The 19,824-nt window shown below is 36.8% G+C and overlaps 1 protein-coding gene across 9 annotated transcripts in view; it reads left to right on the forward strand.

Moving 5' to 3' along the window:
- Window positions 1-19,824, forward strand: part of INPP4B (inositol polyphosphate-4-phosphatase type II B) — a 296,397-nt gene that overhangs the window by 243,323 nt on the left and 33,250 nt on the right. For all 9 annotated transcript variants that reach the window (XM_085578230.1, XM_031504683.3, XM_085578231.1 and 6 more), the window contains 6 exons: window positions 1,886-2,058; window positions 3,578-3,701; window positions 4,633-4,750; window positions 11,061-11,201; window positions 13,508-13,605; window positions 17,277-17,389. In XM_085578230.1, the coding sequence (XP_085434356.1) occupies window positions 1,886-2,058; window positions 3,578-3,701; window positions 4,633-4,750; window positions 11,061-11,201; window positions 13,508-13,605; window positions 17,277-17,389 (767 nt within the window). The remainder of the gene's footprint in view (window positions 1-1,885; window positions 2,059-3,577; window positions 3,702-4,632; window positions 4,751-11,060; window positions 11,202-13,507; window positions 13,606-17,276; window positions 17,390-19,824) is intronic.

The raw sequence follows: 19,824 nt of genomic DNA on the forward strand, positions 1-19,824 counted from the left end.
CTTAGATTGCCTGATCTATCTACACTGACTTCCACTACATCACATTTTTTTGTCTACCTTATTTCTAAACTCGTCTGTGTTTTGCAGCACCCTCTGGTTGTTCTTTTGCTTTTGTTCCCTAGAATAAACACCACAGTCCTTGTTATTTTCTTCTCATGAAGAGGGGAAATCAAGTTGCTGCTTAGCCTTTTTCATCAGCTTAAGGAAATTAAACTCTAAATCTTGGTAGCTCTGCCCTGCAAGCTCTTTAAAATGGGTACACCAGACCTTGGCACTTAGTGTGTCATCGCTCTGTTAGTCAATGACATATATAAAAATCACCTGGAGCTTGTACCTGGGGGTGGCTTATGATCTGTTGTGTCAGGATGACACTCACTTGAGAACTGCTGTTTCCAGGGAACGCTTCCTCAGTCTGTATTACCCATGGTTAAATATGTATGTCTATGTTAAAACACGTTGTCTGACCACAAAGACAATAAAGGAGCTCAGGGTGTTCTCTGTGCCTGCTCTGTCCTTGTTCACCTTTCCTGCTCCTTACTTTCTCTAACTTCTCCCAGCTTTCAAAGTTCTCTCCAGTCTTCTTGGCTACAATTTTATTAATTTATATGTTTTTCTGGAGCTCAGCCAAATTGACTGGCAACAGGCAGCTGTATCTTCCTACCTAAAGAACTTCCTCAATACAAACGAGTTTTTACCAGCCTGACTCAGTGTTACCTGAAAGAACATGCTGCTGTCTTGCATCTAACTACAACAGATTTTAATTGTCATTGATTCTTAATTACCCTAATATACAGAAAATATGAGTCTATTATGGACTGTTGCATTAAGTCAGTTGCATTGCCAATTTTTACATAGGTTCTTCTATTGTGTTGATTTCCCTCATTTCAAACTGTACAATGAAACTGAGATGTATATTCTGAAGGAGGGGGATTTATTTGTTTGTTTTTATTATTTGCTCAACTTAGCGGGTAGGCAAAGCCATATGCAAATACAATGCAGGTCTGATTTTATTAAATCCTGTAAAATTCAGGAACAATTGGCATTACTGGGCAAGTTCATGTAAGGTGTTCTGATTTTCCTCCATTCCTAGTTACCACATTACATTTCATTTGTAATGTGTAAAGGAATCACATTTTTCAAGCATTTCACTAGGGTTTTTATTTTAATATTCCTAGCATTTATTTGAACAGAGTAAAACATGTTTCAAAATAGTTCTACATCTCTCTGATAGAAATAGATAAAAATGAGTTCAGTATCTCTAAATATTTAAAGAGAACAATGTAGAGAGAAGCTAAAAAAAAAAAATTAATATGATCTGAAGCTTATTATATTTCCAGCCTGTAGATTAAGCAGGTGATACCCTTCCATATACCTATTGGTTATTGTGTTTTGCCCTCCAGCACCTACTTTTTCTTAAATATATGGCTATTCTCTCTGGTTTTGCATTTTTGATGCTACTTCATTTCTTGCATAGCCAGTTGTAAGTCCTGGAAAGAACAGGAGATCTCTGTCTCCACTGGATGGGACAGGGCCAAGCAATCTTTATGTGGTAAATGAGGTTTTATGTGTTTCCCTCTATGCTCTGTTTGTGACACTTAAATGCAAGCTTTACAGAGATGCTGAGACTATTGGAAAAGGCCATTGTTTCCGAGTGCAGTTGGATTCAGGTCAGGGATTTAACCCCATTCCCAGTGGTAAGATGGAGACCTACTTATAAGCATGTTCTCCAGAGGCATTTGTGGTCCCACATGGTCTGATGAGAGCTACGAGGGTTGCTTTAAAGGGAAGGGTGATCTACCCAGCTGCTGCTGTCATCCTTGCTCATGGAAAAGGGTTTTTCACTGCAAGTTTTCCACTTTGGAACAGATGACCTGTTTTGTTCTAGGTGACTGGTATGAACAGCTATATCCACTGGTGATTACACTGAAGGACTGCATGGGAGAAGTGGTGACCAGGGCCAAGCAATCCATGGCGTTTGTCCTGCTCCAGGAACTTGCCTGTGATTTGCCCCAGTGTTTGATGCTGACCCTAAGAAGAGACATCGTCTTTAGCCAAGCAGTAGGTTGTCTTGTGTCACTTACTTATTTCTATTGCTGTAATTATAAGCATACTGTTCATGCTAGTGTTTGTGGTTTTCTTTTTTGTTGTTTTTTTCTTCCAATTTAACACAACTTTTTCATTTATTTTCCATGATATTCACCTAAATATTTATATAATGTGATAGGAGAATAAATAGTAAGTAGAAATCCATAGTACTTCTATAACTGAGTCAGAGAAGCAGGTCTGCAATGGACTGAAAAAGTTGCCTAATCCTGCCATTGCACAAAGAAGGATGCAGAAATCTATTTTTAGACTTCCTACATGATACAGTTCTCAAGTGTAGCTTTGAATACGTCTTGCTGATATTCATAATCACAGAATCACAGAATAGGTAGGGTTAAAGGACCTCTGGAGATCATCCAATCCAAGCCCCCTACCAAGGCAGGGTCGCCTGAAGTAAGTGACAGAAGAACACACTCAGGTGGGGAGTATATCTGGAGAGGGGGACTCCAAATTCTCCTTAGTCATCCTGTTCCAGTGCTCTGCCACCCTCAGTGTAAAGAAATTCTTCCCCATGTTGAGGTGGAATGTCTTGTTTTAGTTTATGGCCTCATCCTATTGCGAGGGACCACTGAAAAGCATCTGGCACATTCTTCTGGCACTCACTTTTGAGGTATTTTGTGCATTAATGAGATCCCCTTCAGTCTTCTCCAGACTGAACAGGCCCAGCTGCTGCAGTCTCTCCTCATAAGATGCTCTAGACCCAAACCATCTTTGTGTTCCTCTCTGGACTCTCTCCAGTAGCTCCTTGTCTTTCGTGCCCTAATGAGCCCAGAATTGAACACAGCACTCCAGATGTGGCCTTACAGGGCACTGGCTGGGCAGCATCCAACCTAGGGGGAGTTTTTTCTCCTGGTTACCTTGGAAATTGAAAGCAGATTATTTGTTTTCAGGTTGTAGCAGTATTTTAATTGTTTAAAGACTATTAGCATGTTTTTCCTTAGAACTGTCTTCCCTTGGCAAATATCTGAAGCTCTTTATGTCTTCTCCTGTAGATCATGTTTTTTCAGATAGATTTTTCTCTAAATATTTCCCTGATTTTCTTCCTTCAGTTCTATGTTGCAACTTCCAAGGAGATTCAGTTGCATTAAGTGTTGAACCACTTAAAATCCATCATAATTCACATGTTTAATTCACATAATTCGCATAATAATTCACAGTCTTGCATGTTTAAAGCCTGACAAGTCAATTTCTGGTCTGATTTATGTCACTGTATATAACACACAATGACACAAAACAAATAAGGCTTATCTAATATAAATTAACAGAATATTTCACTACTTTATATACTAAAAAAAAGCATCAAAATACGTTATTATGAAATAATGTATATAGTCACTAAACAGAAATACCTGTGCTGTTTTCTCAAATATGGAGGTGTTACCTCTGCTGTGTATAATGATAGCAAGCCTCATTTTAACTGTTTGTCTTGTAACAGGACACCTCTTCATTGCACGTGTTTTCATTATCTTTACAGCTTGCTGGATTGGTCTGTGGTTTTGTAATCAAATTGCACACAGGCTTACATGATCAAGGATTTTTACAACAGCTTCATACTGTTGGATTGCTCGTGCAATATGAAGGACTCCTTAGTACATATAGTAAGTATTGTTCTTAGACAAAGTTCCTTATGTACCCAACCCAGAAGTTTACCCAGGAAGTTCTTATTTTAACCTCTGATCTGTTTCCAGTAATTTGGCTTGTTGAATCAAATACTGTCCTTACAAGACAGTAGACTTGCACAACTAAAGTCATTGATACTGTGTTGCCAATTCTGCAGCAAAAATTATAAATCTATTTCATTTTGAGTTCCGCAGAGAACACGACCTACTAATTGTTCCATGCAGACCTGACCTGAAATACCACATTTATAAAGATAATCCAAATAGCAGATTTAAACACTTACTGCCTTTATCAGCTTTGGCCATGATCACCAGTGCTGATAATGTGAAGATAGCCTGGAAACTGTTTCATAGTTTGTTACAGATGCCATTATTTGATATGTATTAAATAGCAAATTTGGAGGGAGAAATTGCCTTATGTTTCAAACTTTGAACTAGATCTATTGAAATCATTCCCCAAATCAGAGATTTTGACTAAAGTAGAGGAATTTAGCTATTGTACAGCTTTTTAATGCAGTTCTTACTTGGAAATAGCTATCTTCTCCATTTTGCATGATGCACGTTGCTATTCTCCATTGTGCATGATGCATGAAAACCATTGTCCTCCATCAGCAGGACAGTCTTTTAAACACTTTCAGAATAGACAAAAATGGTTTTTATGAGGTTATTCTGTGCCTATATAGAGCAGGCTGATTTTCAGAATTGCTTAATGCTCATAGTTACCACTCAGGCCACAGAACTGTCAGCAGTTCAAGAAATTAGTTTCATTCTATGTAGGCTACTGTAATGTGGATTTAGAACTGTGATTTTTAGATGCACAGGCTGGAAAATACAATCCTCATATTTCTTTAACCTATACATTGACTGATCTGCCACCTCTGTTAATAATCTCTTTAATCTTTTCATGTAGGTGAAGAAGCAGGGATGTTAGAAGACATGGCTGTGGGCATTTCAGATTTGCAGAAAGTGATGTTTAAAATAATTGAAGCCAAATCAGAAGATTTTTTGCCTATTATAACTGGAAGGCGGTAAGAACTTTGTTTTTTGGAGCGTGGGAAATAAAGCTACAGTTTTAATCTGTAGCCCGTGAAACCCAGCTAATGGTTTTCTTGTTGCTGAATTCTATTTTATGGAAAACGCAATAGTTTTACTTTTCAGAAGGTGAAGTAGCATGGACTCTAAAGGCCAGTAAGCTCTGGATTACTCTCCTGATAAAAAGCTAAAAGTTCCAGTTAGTACAAATTAATCAGAACAATGTCTGTGTTGTGCAGAGCTACTGGTTCATTATTCACACATAGATACTGAATGCTAGAGAGGTGACAAGGTCATTATTTACAAATGTTGTCTCTAACTGTGAAGCTTTGGTTTTGAATGTCCAGAATTTGTATTTCAGTGTGAGAAATGAAATTGCAATTCCAAGAGTTATACCTTGATTTTTTTTAAGATGGAAACCAAAAAACTCAGATGCCACTTAGCATTCAAAGCTTAGTGGTCACTTTTAAAAATTGAAGCCTTTTTTAGCTGCTGAAAATCACACAGGGCATACTCAATCTCAGAAATCCTTGCATAAAATCACTTATCATTTATGAATCTCACATAAGTACTGCTGAATATCAGGACATAAACTGCAATACTCCATTAATTTTGGCTACTTGAGAGTTAACAAGATTGGGATGGATTTTTCATCTTTATTATTACTCTAGTCTGAAGCTCCAAATGCTTTTATTTTGCAGAAATCACTTCCTTAATAGTATCGTTATTCTTAAAATGACTGTAAATTAAATTCAGCAACTTTTAGAAAATATATGTTTCCTCTGAAGGGGATTTTCACCACTGGTTTACTTAATTATTCTGGATGATTCACTCATTGTATGGGCTTTCTGAGAAAGGATTGAAATAAATAACAGGAAGGCTGGAGTATGATAGGCAACACATTGGGAATAATTAAGAATAATTATGATGTGTGGATAAAACAGAAGAAATACATCCTTTGTAAATCACAGCAGTCAAAAATCCTGAAAAATCCAGCATCTACATTTGCTGGCTTGCTGCCATTACTGTGGTACCTGTTGTCACACCAGGAGGTCCTGGATTTGAAAGAGACCTGAGCTTTCAGCTGCCTCAGGCATTCTGGATTGATGGAGCAGCCAGTGTTTAGGAAGAGGAGCTACAGCCTGTGATTGCTGTACTGTACTTATTGGCAGATATTAACTGGATGGGATTAGTATCAGAAAAAAAAAACTATAAGGCTTATGTGGAGGAGTCCCATTCCTCCTAGAGCTGTAATGAGACTGCTCCTATCAAACAGCATTGGAAATCAACCATAAAGAGAGAAGATGGTGAAAATCTAGCTATTTTCTAATAATTGTTTAAGAAACCCTCCATTTTTAGATCAGTTTGGTTGTTATATGGTTATATGGTATGGCTCAATAAATGAGAGTGAAGAATGTAGAAACACAAGACAGAAAATCAAACTACAGATTCTCTTATCTTGAAGAGTCAGCATATTCACTTGTAATTATTTTTTCTGGGGAAGTGCTTAAATCTGACATTCTGTGTGTACAAACAAATCAATCCAAAGTGTGTGGCACTGTCTAGCAGTGCACGGACCTGGCGTGGGTAGCCGACACCAGCCACCCAGGGGAAGTGAAAATCTGTTCAGGAACTCTCATTCTTTTATTAGAGGCCAAAATATTCACTTTTTGAATATTCTATACAGAATCACAGAATATTTTGAGTTAGAAGGGACCCACAAGCATCAAGTCCAATTCCTGGCCCTGCACAGGACTTCCCAAGAATCACACTCGGTGCCTGAGAGTTCAAATGCTTCTTGAACTCTGTAAGGCTTGGAGCTGTGACTCTTCCTTGAGGAGCTAGTTCAACCTGCTCAGTCACTCTGGCTGAAGAAACTTTTCCTGACATCCAACCTAAACCTCCTCTGACACAGCTTCAGGCTGTTTCCTCCTGGAGTCGAGACCTGTCACTGCTCACTGGAGAGAAGGGATCAGTGCCTGCCCTGCCGCTTCCCTTCCTGATGAAGTCATAACTGCAGTGAGGTCTCCCCTCAGTCTCCTCCAGGCTGAACAGACCAAGTGACCTCAGCCACTCCTCATACAACTTCCCCTCGAGGCCCTTCACCATGCTCGTGGCCCTCCTTTGGGCACTCTCTAATGGCTTCATGTCTTTTTTATAGTGTGGCACCCCAAACTGCCCCCAGCACTGGAGGTGAGGCCGCCCCAGAGCAGAGCAGAGCGGGACAATCCCCTCCCTTGCCCAGCTGGTGATGCTGTGCCTGATGCCCCCAGGACACAGTTGCCCTCCTGGCTGCCAGGGCACTGACTCAGATCCAACTTTCCATTGACCAGGACCTCCAGGGCCCTTTGTACAGTGCTGCTCTCCAGCCTCTCATTCCCCAGACTGTACATCCAGGGCTGCCCCATCCCAGGTGCAAAATCTGGCACTTGCCCTTGTTGAACTTTCTACAACTGATGATTGCCCATCTCTCTAATTTCTTGAGGTCTCTGCAGGGCTTGTCTTCCCTCAAGGGAGTTGACACCTCCTCCCAGTTCACCATCATCAGCAAACTTACTTATCATTCCTTTGAGTCTTTTGAAGAAGTTGAAGAGCACAGGGCCAAGGATGGAGCCCAGCAGAACCCCACTAGTGACTGGACACCAGCCTGATGTCACCCCATTCCCTATAATCCTTTGTGCCCGACCTGTAAGCCAGTTGCTCACCCATTGCATAACATGGTTATCCAGCTGTGTGCTGGACATTTTGTCCAGAAGTATGGACAGACTGTATCAAAAGTTTCGCTAAAATCCAAAAGGGTTATGTCCACTGGCTTTCCTAGATCAACTAGGTGGGTTCACTTATTAGAATGCAGCTCAGAAAGCTGTATCCTGAGCTGCATCACAAGCAGTGTGACCATCTCCACAAGGAAGATGGCTTTCCCTCTCTGTTGTACTCTCATGAGACCCCACCTGCAGTGCTGCAGGCAGGTCTGGGACCCCACATAAGAAGGATTTGGATCTATTAAGAGTCCAGAGGGTTTAATGAAGACGATCAGAGGGCTGGAGCATTTCTCATGGAGACAGGCTGAGAGGCTTGGGACTGTTAGCTTAGAGAAGACAAGGCTCTGGGGAGACCTTACAGCATTTTCCAGTATCAAATGGGGTTACAAGAGAGCCTGAGAGGGATTTTTACAAAGGTGTGGAGATACAGGACAAGGGGAAATGGATTCAAACTAAAAGAGGGGAGGTTTAGATTAGATGTTAGGAGGAAATTCTTTGCTCTGAGGGTAGTGAGAGACTAAAACAGATTGCACTATGAAGTTGTTGATGCCTCATCCCTGGAAGTGTTCATTGGGTGGGGATCTGAGCAATGTGGTCTAGTGAAAGGTGTCCCTGCCCGTGGCAGAGGAGTTGAATTTAAATGGTCTCTAAGGTCCCTTCCAACCCAAACCATTCTATGATTGTGCACATGAACTTTGAGGTATCACAGTCTCTTACACCATGTTTTCAAGACTGGACTAGCACTTAAAGCCATGCTGAAGTAATCTAAAACATTGCACTCAGCTGAAAGAAGAGCTGGGTAAAGAACCTCCAAGTTGAGTTTCTGTGACTGACCATGTGTGCATTTTTTTCTTTTACAAAACAAAGTTCATGTAAATTACTTGGTTTGGGTTTACTGCAATGAGCTAAAGGTGTGCAATTTCAGCCAACTCAAAACAGCTGCAGGATCTGTGACACCCAGCCATGTGGGGGTTACCTTTTAGAAACATTCTACCAGGATTACAAGTGTTTGTCTGTCTTCATATGTGATGATAACAAATATTAGAGAATAATGCAAAGAAAGAGAGGGATATTTTTAAGCAGTCCTGTTTAGGCAAATCATAGACATTTAAATATTTAAGACCTATATTTATACAGTTTCTTCTTAAATAGATAAAGATTTATTATTTAGTCTCTTAAAACACATGCTTGCTTTCTCCACTCTGTTTTCCTGGAAGGTCATTAAATGATAAAAATTATGTACTGATTTTTCCATCTCATTGGAAAATGTTGTACCCACCTAATCCATCTCCTGCCTGATAGCTCTGCACTGAATCTAGCCATGAAAAAGAGAAAGCGTATAACAATAAAATTTAATGTTATATTAATTTTTATTCTTTAAGTAGAATCATATACCTGCAAGATTTTGGCAAACTGATGTCAAACAAGCCCTCCAGATTTCTTCTAGTCCTCCTATACTTTAAATTGTTTCTTTTTTTGCCTCCACTTGACTTCAGTACTACTTCTGGATTTTCTAGACAGCTCTGTCATAGCTTTAGGCCTTTTCTGTCCACAATCAGAAATGCATTGTTTTCATTGTTCAATTGGTAACATAGTTTTTAAAGTTACCAAGGATTATCTCTGAGACTTCAAAAAGTGTTTTGAAAAAAAAAAAAAAGAAAAAAAAAAAAGACAAGGGGGGAAGTCTCAAATTGTTGTGATACTAATTTGTCATGCCTAAAGATCAACATTTCTCAGTGTTCTTTCACATGCAGAGATTTGTAGTGATTTTGGGAGTAGTGAAATGTAACAATGCAGTGATTTGGTGGCAGTTTGGTTCTGTAGTGCATGCTCTTTGAATTAGACTAAACCAATGTTTCTTTTCTAGTTCATCAAAGCACTCCATCAGAGCAGTGTTCTGGTAGCACTTGACAGCAGCCAGGAGGGCTCTCAGGCAGTCTGAGAATTAATGCTGCTATGCAGAGGTCATGGGAACCACATTCTTTACTATCCTTTTTGCTAACGCTCTATTTCTTTCACATGGGTGAATTAATTAAACAAAACACAAACTTACCTGGGAAGTAGAACTATTTTGTTTTTTGTTCCCCCCATCCCTGAGACATGTATTCTCCACTCAGGACTAATATTCCCTCTCAGTGGGGAGCATCTGGCATTTGCTCAAAGACTGCATGCCAGTTCTAGCCTGTACTAAGCAGATGTTGCTGCCCTTGCTGAATGCAATTACATTGCAGTCACAGGTCTGCACTGGACCCATTTTACTTTTTTCTCAGATATATGAGCAGGATAAAGTTTAAACGTGACCACTAGCTCTTCCAAGTGGAATCTGTTTTTCCAAACACTTGAGCTGGTGCAGTCATCCCTCAAGCTTCCTAAAGGTGTCAGAGCTACTGCAGAAATTGAATTTTTTCTTCAAGGTTTTCTGTCTTTTTCTCACCCAAATTCTCCAGAGGGTAATCTGGATGGCATTTCTATTATTTAGCAAGTATGTGATTGAAGAGTTGGAGGAACTTCATGATTATTTACATAAGTGCAAACAATTATCCATCTTAAATTTACATGCAAAACTTGAGTGACTTCCTTGACCTGACCTCTGTAGGCAGGATAGATCTTCTTTCCCTCCTGTTGCTGTAACACTTCTTGTTGCTGGTGTCATACTTCAAATGTTCTCTGCAGGAGTGAAAATTTCAGCCTCCATTATCAGTCATCCCTTTCTGATTAAAATACCAGATCCTGAAAACAAATGGATTTTCTTCTAGTCTGTTTTTTTTTTTTTTTTTAATTTGGATTGGTTGCTCCAACAATGCAAAGAAAGCTAATAAAAGCTAAGATAACATCATGCCATTCTTTCTGTTGTGGGGTCAGGCACCAATTCTCAAAGGCAGGTGGAATCCAACTTGGGGCTTCCATGTGGTCAGAATTTGGCCTGGCAGCCAAAGTAGCACATTTTCCATTATGTCAGACTGAACACAAATATAAGCCCGCAACTTCTATATATCATATCCCTTCTCCTAAAACAGGATTCATGTTTATGTGATGAGCCTTCAGTTATTATCTTCACTGAGGCAATTTAGTTGTTGGTGATGCTTTCTACCCCTAGGGAGAAAATCCAAACACTGAAGAAAATGTGAGTTTTACTTTGAGTTTTTATGAAATATTTTTGCTTATATTACTTTTAGAGTGGATACCAGATCAATTTGTGACTTTGGAAATAAGTTGTTTTTGTAACTCAGCAAGATGCATTTTAAGATTTGAGATATTCTTATTGATATTTTGGTAGCAGAGGACTTTTTTGCTGCTTTCATCCTTAGTTCTCTTTTCACTTTAGTAAAGAAGTTTGTTTATAGTTATATACAGTTATAGCTGCCTTTCTTCATATACTTGGATATGCTCTTAAAACAAGCAAGCTGAATCATCCCTTTTTAAGGTTCAATTAAGGGAAAAAAGGAGGGATTTCTAAGTCTACACATTTTTTGTAATTTAGGAAGATTATTTTAAGCAGACCAGTCAAGAACCCCATCCTTATTCATGTTTTTATTTTCCCTAGTGAACATTACATTATAGAGGTCCAGCTTCCAGCAAAGATGTTTGAGCTGCTGCCACAAGAGATTAAAGAAGGAAAGCTGCTTCGCATGTATCCAGTGCTCTTTAATGTTGGAATCAATGAACAGCAAACACTGGCAGAGAGGTAAGAATAAGTCATGTTTCATTTTCTGTCCAAGTATTCCATGCTGGTACAGGACATCTCTCAGGATTAGAAATATATCTTTTTTGTTATTTGCTCTTGGACAATCTCACATTGACTCAGTGTGTATTTTCAAAGGTATTAAAGAAAATAAACACAAGCTATGAAGCAATGTAGAACAATGAAAAAGTCCAGATGAAGATAAGGCCATAAGCAAAGCTTCATTTCACAGACTTGGTGCCACATTTCTCTTGGATAGAGATGCAGAATGGATTTCTATTTCTCAGATGCAGAATTTTGTTTGTATGTAGTATTTCGAAATTCTCAAACAAGTTTGAAAATTCAAAATTCTTATATCTTTAAAGATGGGGTTAAACAGTCTGGACAAGTGATAAGCTAGATAAGTTGTCTCAGTTTTTTAGGGCTTTTTTCCAGGGTTTTGGAATGGTAGTTAATAACAGGGAATGCATTAGTAGTATGTTTGTAGAAATGTGAAGGCTGATAAAGTTATTAGTATTCTGCTGCAGCAGATTGCTAGAAACTAATTAATATAACTACTACTACTACTACTACTACTTATTATTATTATTATTATTATTAATAATAATAATAATAATAATTATTATTATTATTATTATTATTATACTAATTAATTAGTATAATAATACTCAAAATTTCTCCAATCTATTAATTTTCTCTGCCAAGAAGGGGTATCTGTCGGTCACGTTCAATTACCACATTTGTGCAGTACTAAAACGGCAAGATAGAAGTCAAGATGTCAATATAGACAGCTACTTCTTAAAACTTTTTTTCCTTTTAGCTGCTTTTATTAGCAGAGAATCCAAAATACATAATACTTATCTTTAGGTTGTGTTCGCTACAAGCCAAAAGCTTTGGCAAAGCTGTAGCTGGAGTAATAGAGGGAAACAGTGAAAATTCTTAACCTGGACAATAGGCAAGAAGCTAAGCATCCCAGGAGTTTCACCTCCTGCTCATTGTAGACAGCCAAATAAAATCAGTCTTTTAAAGAAGTCCACTAAAGAATGCCATTAGGTAGCTTTGTGAATGCTTATGGGACACTTTTCCAAGTTGAGTGGTGATATGTGAGAAAATTTAGGCAGAAAATTGAAGTGGGAGACATAGACTGAATGAAAAGACTGTAAAAAGTGGAATTTTACTGGTGAAAGAGTTGTATAGTTGGTTCGAGAACTTGGGAACTTCTTGAAAATGAAAATAGGTTATTCTTGATGCCATAAAGAGGAAAGCACTGAGAGGAATGACATGGCCAAATTGAAAATGTGCAAAACCAATAAAATCTGTCGCGACAGTTCTGAGTGGGATACTCAAAAAATAAGAGATAAGATATGATGTGGTAACCAAGAAGCAAGCTAATGGGAGCTTATATGTGGGAGATTGGCAGGAAGGACAGAGTGTTATGAATATTCTGAGGAATAATTTGACACAGTTTAGAAATAGCCTGATTACCTGGGGCTTGTAGAGGAGTTGGCATGAAAAGATGCCTGGCTTGCAAGTGAAGTGGCAGGAGGTATTGTTCCCAGTGGTCATTTTACATTGTGCACAATGAAAGCTATGAGAGAAAACATAACAGCCACATATCTATAAATATGGATATGTACTAACATCTACTAAGCAAATAAGTTCAATGCAGAAACAGCTTACCTGCATGCACATACAGTCTGTTTTTGCCTTAAATCAAAATATTGCTTAACTCCTAAAGTTGCGCATTTGTTTTTGAGACTGTAAACATTGTACATGATTTTTGGTTAAAAATACGGAGGTTTTTGTGGGAAAAAGAACATGAGAATATAAAAATATTTCTGTGGCAAATTTCTAGGAAACATTACTCTATTAGAAAAAGCCATCTTTTTATTTGTTTTTTGATAGAATACACTCGAGAATATTTTTGATTGAAAAGAATGGAGGAGTTGGTATTCTCTGCCTATGGTACCATTTTGAATTCCCCCAAAGTGCCTTTCCATATATTCAGGATTTGTGAGGGCAAAAAACTTAAGTACCTTATTGCATGTTTGTAAATAGATGGCTTTGTTAATAAACTTTTGGAAGAAGTATGCATCAGCGATGATCTCGTTTCCAAAATGAGTTCCAAAGCATACAAGAGCTTAACTACTGCATGTTTGACAAAATCTAATGCATTCAGCGCTATAAAACAAGTAATATAAAACCTAAGTTATTTCTTTATCAAATAAATAATTATGAAGGATAATTTATCCTTTTATTGGTTTATGGGTTTTGGGTTTTTTTTCATAACTTATTGTGTATTTTCATAGGTTTGGAGATACCACTTTGCAGGAAAACATTAACCAGGAAAACTTAGAACTTCTCAAAGAATATTACAAGTTATTTACAGAAAAAATGCCTCCTGATTGTGAGTACAAAATAATGCAGTGTCCAGATGGCTTTGAAAAGCTTTGATGGGTAAAAGGTTATAAGACAGTAATACTAGCAAAATTCTATAACTTATTCCATAAATTTAAACATTTTGTATCTGTGCATGACCCTGCTGATCTCAAGAGTGATTTCAGGCCCAGTGCTGCAGCAGAAACTACAGAGAAAATGAAACAGAGGAATGATGAACTGAACAGCTATTTTAAGTTATTAAAATAAGTTTCTTAATATTTCATGTAGAGGTCAGTCTGTACCTACTCTATTTGTACAGAAGTACTTGGTGGGAAATTTCATCAGCTTAAGTCATACCCTCTGTTCTTATTCTGAAAATGTGTTGAGGTTTGGTGAACCACTGAGAAATCTGCAGTTGCAAATACAAGCAATGAGCCACATCATCATTATATGAATAGCAAGGTTTCATTAGAATAGGCCCTGTATTCCACTTCTATAGAAATTCGGTATTATAAACATAAACATTACTATGCTGTTATTATTGATTGCCAAAAGAAAGGACTGAAAAAAACATTTGCATCAATCTAATCCTGCTAGTTTTAATGCCCAAACTATAGTACCAAATGTTGCTGATTTAACAGCCTGATTTTTAAATACTAAGTAAAGCTTTGATACATCACATACATATGAATACTTGTTTATCTCTTACATCAGGATGATTTTAATTTATTAATAATTTTGACAGAAACAAAAGCTCTCTTCCTAAATGGTGGGCAGGATGCCCATCCATCCACCCACAGACCTAGTATTTCTAGGATGTCTACAGAGAAACTCATACAAGTTGGGTGATTAATTTAGGGGAATCTTCCCAAGAAAATATCCTTGAAAAACTAACCTCATCCAGGTGAGGACTAAGGTAGATCTGCTATCTCATAAATAGATTTTATTTTATAAAAGCAAAAATTTGCATTCAGATAATATTGGCTGCTTTTCATTAACAGATTTTAAACTTGTACTGCCTTCCTTGCAGGATTATTAGGGAGCCACACAGCTCCCGAACTTCTTCCAGATTGTGAAGGCTTTTGAGAGCTAATCTTGTCTAGTTCATCATGTCTTTTCTGGTTATTATAACATTCTTGCTTTTTTCTCTACCTTTAAGAACTGAGTCACTTCTTTATACAATTTTTTATGGAACCCAAAGCACCTTTTGATACCACTGCCCTTCCCAGTAGCTCCGTGACAGTATATGGAATCACTCTTTTACCTTGGAGAAACGTACCTTTTAAATCAGCTGAATGGGAAAAAAGTGAAGCTCTAAAACTTGTTCATTTGGAGGAGGACTTTAATCCCTCTCCTGTTCCCCCACTCTGAAAGACAAACCTCCATATAAGGCTGGCAGAAGCCCTGGTGCTGGGGCCAAGTGAGAGACATTCAGTATTGATGGTTCTTTGATGGTTTTGTTCCACCTATCCAGATAATTTCTTGTAGTGCCAAATCTGTACTACAAAATAAATGCAGGACTGTGTTTCCAAAGCTGTTAGTTCCAAACTGTGCTCATAAAGCCCAACAGAATTTGAGGACTCACAGCCCTATTTGCCAGGCTGTTGCATCCACCCTTGGCAGCCTCCCTGGCCTGCTGATTCAATCATATATTCCCTTTCAAAGAATTCAATTTTCCAGTCCCAGAAAGGTATTGCCACCTTTGCAATTTTAGTTTTCCTCTCGTGTCTGTATTTCTCCTTGCTTGTAACTAAGCATCCACTGATTTTCTGTCTTCTTTAAGATGAACATACACTTCATAATTTACCTATTTCTTAACCTCTTAAATTATTTTAGCAGAAACTGAAAATAAGAGTGTGTTCCCAGAAAGGTTCCTATCAAAAATGCTGACCAAATATAGCTCTGATTGAAGCACCCAAATGGTACCACTTTTATAGAAATGCTATGTGCCATATATTATAAGGATAGTAAGAGTCCAAAAATGTAAGGTTGTTATTTAGTAGCACATAATTAACTGAAAACAACAAAGCTGTTAGGTACTTCCAGGTTCCTCCCCCTTATAAACTGTAAGCCTGATTTGGTGGTTTAATACTGTGGGGGACCCAAGGAGTTTAAGCAATTGATCATTTCCAGTCAAGGTGCAACTCATTTGGCAGTACTCTAAATTAGGAGACTCTTGTTGTACCTGTGGTGAAGACACCCCTCTGAGATGTCACATTTTCTGCTGTGAACCAGAACTGCCTGGAATAAAATGTTTTGTGATACATTTGCATAATCTCAATGCATCTTTGTCATTGTGTGCTCTGTGTTTTAAAGAAACAGATGCATCCATAAGGGTAATAGTCTAGCAGAGTGTGATGTGTTTTTATGTGCTATGCATTATGTAAGTGTACAATCAGAACTTGTGATACACAGTTAAAACAACCCACATTAAAATTATTGCAAAACTAGGTTAGATGTACTTTTTCCTTCCTTTTTCTTTTTTTTATTGTTTGTTTGTGAGTTTTTTTAGACAGCACAGTGTGAAAGAAACTTAGTTCTTTTTGAATATATTTAAATTACTTCTTACTATGAATCATGGACAAGGGAAACTACAGAATTTATTAGAAGTAAAAGGTAAAAGCCTGTTGATAGTAGGGATCATTCCAACTTGGAACATGTTAGGAGAATGGATATTGACCTTCATTAATACTTCCCTCATTTTTATTCTTTCAATTGAGTTTAAGTCTTTGGGCTTGGGTTTGGGGCCTGGGTTGTGGGAGGCTTTTTTCCCTCACTGGATGGACAATTTACTTTTTCTTCTTGAAGAAACTGTAGCCATTGATTAATTTAGTGTCACTTTGTTTCACTTGATTCTGAGCCCGTTATTTGGTGGTAACTATAATTGCTTTTTTTTTTTTACTTTGCCACCCAGAGAAAAAATAATTTCAGAAAACAGATTCTGCTTGTTTTTATTGATTTTCAAAAGTAGTGAAGATAAATGTAACATTAGAAAAAAATGTCCTCTAGATACATATGAAACAGAGGGGGAAATTAAATTGCCTACTCTTGAATTTTTGCTTGAGATGTAGGATAAATTAAACTTCAGCTTAAATGCCATACCCAGAACTAGCAGGTAAAATTTTGGATTTTAAGTAAACTTGAAATTATTTTCTACTTCAAAATAAAACCCCACTAATTTCAGGAGAAATATACTTTGTTACTTTTTAGAGGGGATACTTAGTGCTGTTTAACCCTTATGCTACATTATATGAAAATCTAAGGCACATTTCAAAACAATAATTAGATGTTTCAATTTGAAAGCAAACCCAAAATTTTTAACTTTAAAATAAAGAAAAATCTCACTAAAGCAAGTTATAATACACTCAGGGTTTTTTTCCCAATTTCTATTGAATATCTGTAATATGTGATGAAGAGAACTACAGCAGAGATTTGATTTTGTTTTTCACCATCCATTTGTAAGATGAAGGTTGAAGATACTTTAAATTTCCACATGAAGATCTTAGAGAGGCCAAAGCAATACTCAGAAAGACATAAGGTTTGCTTATTCCTTAAATATTTAGCTGGTAATTTTCACCATGTGTTCCAAAAAAAGGCTGTAAATAATAGACCTGTTGTTTACCATGAGCATTTTTTAGTCAGGACAAGCATATCACCAACCTTATCAAAATGAGCAATTTTATCATCCTTTTTTTCCAGGTTTACCACATTTTCAAGAACAAAATGATTTAAAGGAATTGCTAGAAAGTCTTCATCAAAATATCCAGGCTAAAAAGAGAAAGAATGTAGAAATCATGTGGCTGGCTGCAACGGTAAACTCTCTTGTTTCAAAAAAATTGATGAACTAATGGTGAACTCATTTTCATAAGCTTGCTGATATTGTAAGTGCAATGGATTTTAAGGATATGATTGGAGAACTCACTGGTTAAAGGAGGCAGATGGGCTGTTATAATTTCTAACATACTCATTCTCATAGTCACTCCTTTCACTCTTGAATTTATCTCTTCTTCCTCCACCTAAATAGATGACAATTTTTTTTTTACATTTTAAACTAGTAGAACCTGCTAGAATTTGAGTGATTTGTTTACTGTCCATTCTTTAATAATATAAAGCTACTCAAAATAATTTCTTTTTTTTTTAGTGTCCTTCTTTATATATGATGTGGGACATGACTGCTTGCTTTGGCTTTTTTTTTTTTTTTTTTTTTGCTATTGCTGCATTCAAATTTTCCCAAATAAGTGTTGCAAAAGACATGCAAAGGACAGACAATCAGACATAGGGAGAACACAAAGAAAATTGTTTATTTAACAGTGATTAATACTTATTTTACTTTTTCCCCATAATTCCTTTTTGCTTCCCAATTTTGTGGGGTTTGCACGTGCATATTAAAAAAATTAAAAGGGCAGGAAAACAACTCTTAGATGTTTGTAGAGAGCTCAGGCTTTTCAGGACTGTGAATTTCAGCCACATGGTTGTCTTATATTTAGAAAAGTACCCTTGGTATCTCTGCTCCCTTATACCAGCAGGGAGTTTTTGGCATCTACTGAAAGTGAAGTAAGGTTTTGTGTTTTGGGAGACTTTCAAATGTATATACCCTTCAATGCAAATAAATATTTGATATAAAAATATTAATAATGTTTTCCATTACTTTTTATTAGCACCAAGGAAAATACAATCTTAACTGTATTTTTGTATTAATAACTTTCCTATTACTAATAATAACATTTTGCCATGTGGTTAATAAATATTATCACATGCTATTGCCGTATAAATGCTTTGTAAGGAAAAATAGTTTCAAGTTTTTCTTGAAGTACCAGTCTTGCAATTACTATGAAACACTGCTTTTAAAAAAGTAAAAGGTACAGTATAAACTTAGTTACAAAACAGTGTGCTAAATCTCTGGGTAGATAAAGTTGTATTTTACCATCTATTCTAAGTTCTCTGAAAATAATTTAATGGGTAAAAAGCATTCTTTGGATATACAAAGTGTTTCATTATTTTCATTCGCTGAATTCTATTTCTTTTTAAGTTCCCTTACTTTAACTTTCTGGTTCCAGTGATATTCCCACTGTTATACTATATTCCATTTTTTTATTGAAAAAGATGTAAGAATAAAACTTTTTCAGTGCAGTAGATGTGCAATATCACTTTTTTTATTGCATGGAATCCCTGATATAATTGGACTGTAAGAATAAATTTAATAGAAGTTGTCTTTCCTGTCCTCCTATATCTCCCTACATCAGAGCCCATCACTCATACAGAATAATTAGCTGAGATTTTTTTACTTTATTTTTAAATGATTTTTTAATATTTTAAATATTTTTTAGGACTCATTCTCATCAAATAGCCCCATGAATTATGGACTTCCAAAGATACTAGTGCAAAGAGAATTAATCTCTTCAATGAAATGCTTAACTTCTTTCACACCATTATTCAAGAAAATTACCCTACAGTACATGTTTTAAATCCCAGTGCAACTGTTCAAATTTTAAAACAGATTTAACTTTTAAAATTTTAAATTATAGGATGGAAGAAACACTCGTAGGTTCCCCTTCACTATCCTGTAGCTCTTTGGGTTCTAAGTAAGATTCCCTTAACTGTTTCTCTAAATTAAACTTTTGAGATTGCTCTCACCATGGTATCACAAAGAACTTAAAGACTCTTAAGTATTCTCTAATTTTAATAGATTTCAATAGTATTTATTGATTTAATAGAATTTATGGAAATGCAACTAGCAGATGAAGAAACACTTATTTGCTGAACTGACATTGGTGAGATCATGTTCCAGTTCATCCTTCAAGCTCTCCCATGATAGCCAATGTGGGAAGTTCCTTTTTGTGATTACTGCTGTAGTTTATTGCCTTGCCCTAGTCTCACAAACATTTTGAGGTGTCATACAATTATACCTGTGATTCTCCAGGGATAGGTGAAAGCAAAGTATTACCGTTTCTCAGGATAAATTATATCTGGGGAAAAGTAGACCCACACTTGGGAACAGCAGCTGTCCTTCAAATTTTTATTTTTTCTAGTAAAATATTGTTTGAAACCGAAGTTGAAACTAATGGAATGGTACAACCACAGGTTGATTCTTAAAGGGATAAATCATCCTCCAAAATGTCACGTTTCTTTTATGCGTTATTACTTTTTCAAAGTATAAGTGAAAGTAGACAATCCATGGCAGTCATTTGTGTTAAACTTTATTAAATGGGAGTCATACATTGAACAGTTTACCTGTTGAAAATAAAAA

Source organism: Lonchura striata, chromosome 4 (assembly GCF_050655825.1).
Source record: "Lonchura striata isolate lonStrDom1 chromosome 4, ASM5065582v1, whole genome shotgun sequence".
In the NCBI taxonomy this organism is placed as follows: Eukaryota; Metazoa; Chordata; class Aves; order Passeriformes; family Estrildidae; genus Lonchura; species Lonchura striata.